Below are 6,000 nucleotides of genomic sequence, written 5' to 3' on the forward strand. Positions count from 1 at the left end.
GTCAAAAGCTGGATCAGCTTGTTGCTTCACTACGATTGTCGCTACGTACAACGGTACATGTGTCAATAGTATTCATATTCCACTAACTTTTATCATTTTGGTCCGTCCAATTTACTTTTTTCTACTTTTTAAAGTAGACTCCACTTTCCACTATCTCATTACTCTCACATTTTATTATTAAGTTATTACCACATCAGTCTCATTCTAAGTGAACCGTTTTTATTTTTACGATGTCTCACTCTAAATGACATATTTCTAAAAACAGAAATAACACTCTCGCTACTTTTTCATCTCTCTAACTGTATTCTCTCCACATAACTCACAAAACAACACTATATAAAATCTCATGTCAGAATAAAAATGCTCCACTTAGAGTGGGATGGAGGGAGTTTATAAAAGTAGAACTCACATTCCACTAACATTTTTAACTCTCTTTTCTTTACATTTCTTAAAATTTGTGTCAAGCCAAATGGGGATAACATTTGCTAAGTTGAGGGAGTTCTACTTAAAATTGCATGTCATTGAGGTAATATACGTTCACTTTTTACTTACCGGACATAATGTTAATTTAAGTAACATATACTGTACTAATACTTTTTCGTCATATTGTGTGAATGTTAATATGACAAACAAATTGAATTTGAAAGTCCACAACCTGTAACAAAATTCAAATAAGAATAAAGTCAACAATAATTAATCTCTCTATTCCATTCAAGATGACTAATTTCTTGAATGACATAGAGATTTCTAGTAAGCGTGACTTTTCTTAGTTTTCTGTATGCCTTACTATTATACTATCCAAGTGCACTAGAGTTACCCAGTCACCAAAATGAAACACAAATAATCAGTAGAAGGCAAGACATGAAATAAAAGTGTTGTAGCTAAAGGCAGATTAAAGTTTGGAGCAAGTAAATAGCTGGATCTGGTTTAGATCAACGCACTCGGCAAGTGCGTTCCTCAGCTTCGTCAAGTCATCCGTTGTGTGAGCAGCGCTCAGAGTTATTCTTAATCTGCCAAAGCATAGCTTACATAAAATTCAAACAAAGTAGCTGATTTGTGGTCGGTTTAAGACGAAATTTCACATACCTGCACGAGTTTGGCGCTACTGTTGGAGGTCTGATTGCCGTTATGTGAAAACCTGATTTCAAAAGATGCCTGTTTCATCAAGACAAACATGTTAGGTAGCGTGGACGCAAAGCCTGATAATAATCACGCGTGTTTGACCTGCTTGCTTTCAGGGCCTTTTCTTCACTCCCCACAACAAAGGAAATGATGTGACTTTCTACAGGAAATCCTGTCAAAACACGGAACTCTTGCACCCGTTGCTGGATAGCAGTCCTACGCCATGCTTCCTTCTTCGCAACAATGACCGAAGCTGCAAGTACGGAAAATATAAGGATAATCGTTTGGAAATGAAAGCCCCCTGCAATTTACTGTACTATATCCTAATTATCAACCATAATGAACCCATTTATATAATGCAAAAGTGGAGTTTTCATAAAGAGCAACAATCTCGATCTCTTAGAAAGGTAGCACATATTATGTAGGATAAAATTTGTGTAATTACACATTAATCATACTAAATATGAGGACAAAAATCAAGAGTCCCCATCCTCATCTTATACAGTAGAAACTAAATGAGAAATATGTGCTGACATAAATATAAGAAACAAACCATGGGCAGCAGCAGCAACCGGCACTGGCGTAGAAGTTGAAAATATAAAAGCACGACCAGTAGATTGGATGAGCAACTTCCATTTCTTACTGCCATCCAAATGAAATAAAATACATGAATAATTTACTCGGTGATTTATTAAACAAGTAACCCTCTGTCTTTTTGGCAATAAATGTCTCATTTCACTTTTACCACTTTTGTCAAGTGGTCCCCGCATTCCACTATCTTACTCTAATCACATTTTATTATAAAATCAATATAAAAAAAGTAGAATCCACCTTCCACTAACTTTTCTACCACTTTCTTTTACAAAGGCAAACGATTTCTTAAAACCCGAACCGGTCAAAAATGAGACATCTATTGGCGGACGAGGGGATTAGTAATTTCATATGTGGTCACCAAACCAGACTACAAGAGTGCATAGCACATGAAATCAATGAGGTTGAGTTTCTTTTTTAAAGCACTTCACTTGTATTTGATATGATTTTAAGTCTTCCTATGATCCAATCCAACATTGGCATACAATATTTGGAGTTGCACTAAATGCATAACTTGTTCAGCCTTAACTTGCAGCTGAGTTCATAATTTGATGAATTCAGAATCCATGTTGCTATCTGAAATTCTATGTGTCTGTGTGAACCACAAGTTGAAAAAATTGAATCCAGAATCATAGAAACGGTTGAGTCTAGGACACTAGCATACGATATGATATCTTAAAACGAATTACAAGTGATTAATACTACCTGCACGCAATGAATCCACCATGGCAACCCGCAGCTTTACTCAAAGTGCCTATGGAAATATCAACGGCATCTTCACAGTCAAACATTTCAGCTGCACCACCACCATTTTGTCCGCAAACGAAGGTAGAATGGGCCTAGAAATTCAAAGAAAAATGAGCCATGCCAACAATACGTGTGGAAAACAATTACAAACTATGTTGGAATTATCAAGAGCGTTATTAGGAACGCAGCATCACAAATTCTCTCCAGAGTGTTCCTTGATGCTATTTTCTTTAACGAAAGCAAGAACTTTTCTGTTTTTTACAGCAATAGTAGCTAGTCAGCATGCAATTCGTTTTGGCAGAATTCTCCTAGATTATTCAATTGAAATAAATGAATAGAACTTACATCATCAATTACAAACAGAAATCCATGCTTCTTACGGAGCTTTGCCAGCTCAACCATGGGTGCAAAGTCTCCATCCATGCTAAACAGACTGGAAAATGAACAAACCAAGTATCCAAAGTGTAATAATCAGCAAACTGATAAGCCTATACATATCAAGCACAGAGCACTCGCCATCAGAGGAATTGTTTCTTTCACATTTATGTTTCTGGTTTTCTTAGAGAAGTGGCAAAACATTTGCATCTCAATGATAGAGAAGACGATAAAACATTGAAGCTTCAATGTCTCTGGATCTAAAGTTCTCAATCTAGGAGGCAAGGTACATCCTTTCATCAACAACCAATCTGGATTTGAACTAGATTTCAACAAATATGATATTCACAAGAAAAAAAATATCCAAGTTCCAACAGCACAATATTAAAATTCAGCTTGACAAGGTGTGAACTGACGGCACAAAATTTACTTCATTATGTATTTTATCAAATCTATTTCCCCCAAAACTCAACATCCTATCTGAAATCATTATATGAACAACTTTACATATTGAATGCAGAGTACTAAGAAAATATTTTCAGATCAATCATTGCAATAAGTGACTGACCTATCAGTTACTACAACTTTTTTCTCCATTGGACAATTTGACCTGTTTTTAACCAAGCAGTCAGTGGAAGCCTTCCAGCTTACATTTTATAAAAAGAGAAAATATAGGCAAAGGAATAATAAAATCAAAAGAATCCTACAATAATTCATCGAGATGGTACATATCGCAGTGCCTGTAGACAAATGCCACAGCATTTCCTTGTTTCTCAGCGAGGCGAATACCATCAATAATCGATGCATGATTTAGGGAATCAGAAAATATAGCAATTCGCTCATCTTTTGATGGTTTGCGACCAGCCATAAGCCTACCAATATTTCCAACTGCTGTCATGAAGGCCATGTTGGCTGAGAAGCCTGTTGGACAAAGAAGGCAATCCTAATATTTAAGATTAGAACAATGAGTGACAATTTTTTGGTAAAACAAATGATGGCATGAAGCAGGGGATGACGATCAAGTACGTTCTAATCAATGAGAGTAAATAAAAGGATAAACTACAGCCTTATATATGTAAAAAAGGATTGTCACCAGATTCACTAAAGACTATGCCTAATGAACATAAGCATCAGAACTGCCATGATTTTACAATCCGTGTGTATTCTAAGATTAGAATTATAAATGAAGTTATTCTTTATTTACTACTCCATCCGTCCCCTAAAAATAAAAAATAATTCATTTTTGGTCCGTCCCCTAAAAATAGAAACTTTCTATTTAAGAAACTTCTTTCTCTCTAATGAGGCGGGACCCATTTTCCATAAACACAATTTTCTTTCTATCTCTTTTACTTTACCAATTTTGTATTAAAACTCGTGCCGTTTAAAAGTTCCTATTTTTAGGGGACGGAGGGAGTATATAAATTATAATCAACATCAGAATGCAAATATCCTTGCTTCTGCTAACAAGGAGTTTTTTCTGCAGTGAAGGATGCAGCGAGTAATCTAGGCATGAATAATCAGGAAGAGATACCTTATTCAGTATCAACATATTCTATGTCATAGCTAAAAATATACACAACAAGGATACACAGTGATAATTTATAAATACATGAATAGTTTATCAAATCATACATCTATGCAGAGTTCAATAAACTGGAAGCTGAAGACTTGTTCTAGCCACAAAGTTTCAGAATTTGGATAGTTAGGCATCGCGAAGTATCAGCATCTACACACATCAAACAGTTGAAAATTCACCAACAAATATGATCTCACTAGAACTAGTAAGAGAAGTCATACCTCTTTTCGCTTCAGATTGGCGAGCGATGATTCAAGTAGCCTATGGTAACTAGTGTATCCACAGATCAAAGCAGAGCCTCTAGGACCCATTCCATGTTCTTGAGCTGCCTGGATAATGAGCAGACTTATATAAATACATAGTACTAATAACATCAGACACAATGAAGTTAGAGGTGATGAAATTCGAGATGTCCATCCAGGCATGCCTTGATTGCAGCATCCCTAACCATGGGATGCGAACTCAATCCCAAGTAATCATTTCCGGAGAAGACAATTAACTTCTTAAACTCCCCATCTGCTTTATCAGCCGCTTTCCCATTTTCACACACCACATCGTTATCGTCCCCTATAAACTCAACAAAATCGGAAACAAAGGGAGGGTTACTGAGTTCTTCAATCAAAGAATTATATCTAAAATTTGCCCAACTTGTTTAAAAGAAAAAGAGATTGATTGAATACCTGAACTGGGGAGGTTGTGGAGCCATTTTTGGAAAGTGGATTGAGAAATTAGGAGTTCAACAGAAGCTCTGTCCCATTGGTTGGGAGCGTCAAAAACTTGAAATTGGTGGTCGGGGTTGGGAATGGAGGCGGATTGGAGAATGGGTCTGAGAGAGCGTAAAATTTGAAGGGAGTGGAGTTTGGCAATGGCTTCTCCCACCCACATTTCCCACCCATTGAGCTCCATTCTTTCACGCAAAACACACACTTGTGCCACGAGAATTCTGTCGAGGCGTCTGAACAGGGCTGCCGGCTGTGTTGGAGAGAGAGGACAGAAATCTTAACTGCAGAATTAGTATTACCGTAATTTAATAGTGAGCCGTCGATTCCGTTAGTATTCGCTGATCTTGTTTAGGGAAAGGAAAGGGTCCAGCGAATCTAGTTTTTTGTTTGGATTGAAATGGCTCTAGCAAAATCTAGTTTCGATACAAAATTTGTAAACGAATATCGACGCATAGTATCACCAAGTTTTAAAAAGTTGTTTTTTTTTAAAAAGTTTTAGGGTAAATTGCTTTTAAAATTATGAACTTTCACAATAATTTGTTTTTTTCCATGAACTTTAAAAGTTGCGTCAAAAATCATAAACATTACCCTCGGGTGTCGATTTCCCGAGTCTGGTATTCCGGCTAATCAGTGTGATGATGTTTGCATTTATGCTGACATGGAAGATGATTTGGATGCTGAGTGTGTTTATTCTCATTATTCTTCAACTTCATTTACTCTAACCCTAATTAAAAAAAAAAAGATATTCTCCTTCCTCACTCCAGCGCATCCGCCTGCCGCAGCTCCAGCGCACCACCTGCTCCTCCCCTTCTTCTCTATCTCTCCCTCCTTTCTCCCTCTTACCCCCTCCTCTATCTCTCCCACTCT

The 6,000-nt window shown here is 36.9% G+C and overlaps 1 protein-coding gene across 1 annotated transcript; it reads right to left on the bottom strand.

The window, feature by feature from the left end:
• Positions 1-672: 672 nt before the first annotated feature.
• LOC121741111 (8-amino-7-oxononanoate synthase) lies at positions 673-5,513 on the bottom strand. The gene is made up of 11 exons (XM_042133805.1): positions 5,092-5,513; positions 4,839-4,978; positions 4,633-4,740; positions 3,543-3,778; positions 3,404-3,445; positions 2,806-2,893; positions 2,419-2,552; positions 1,676-1,764; positions 1,225-1,375; positions 1,087-1,155; positions 673-1,010 (listed from the first exon to the last, which is right to left on the bottom strand). Exons 1-11 carry the CDS (start codon positions 5,315-5,317, stop codon positions 893-895), a joined length of 1,401 nt encoding a protein of 466 aa, XP_041989739.1. The 5' UTR covers positions 5,318-5,513; the 3' UTR covers positions 673-892.
• Positions 5,514-6,000: the final 487 nt, after the last annotated feature.

Source organism: Salvia splendens, chromosome 7, assembly GCF_004379255.2.
Source record: "Salvia splendens isolate huo1 chromosome 7, SspV2, whole genome shotgun sequence".
NCBI lineage: Eukaryota > Viridiplantae > Streptophyta > Magnoliopsida > Lamiales > Lamiaceae > Salvia > Salvia splendens.

Coding starts and splice junctions, on each gene's coding strand:
- LOC121741111 (XM_042133805.1), bottom strand. CDS start 5,317: ATGGAGCTCAATGGGTGGGAAATGTGGGTGGGAGAAGCCATTGCCAAA. Junction 4,979..5,091: donor CCACAACCTCCCCAGTTCAG/GTATTCAATCAA, acceptor TTGAGTTTATAG/GGGACGATAACGATGTGGTG. Junction 1,765..2,418: donor GGTGGATTCATTGCGTGCAG/GTAGTATTAATC, acceptor TTTGGATGGCAG/TAAGAAATGGAAGTTGCTCA.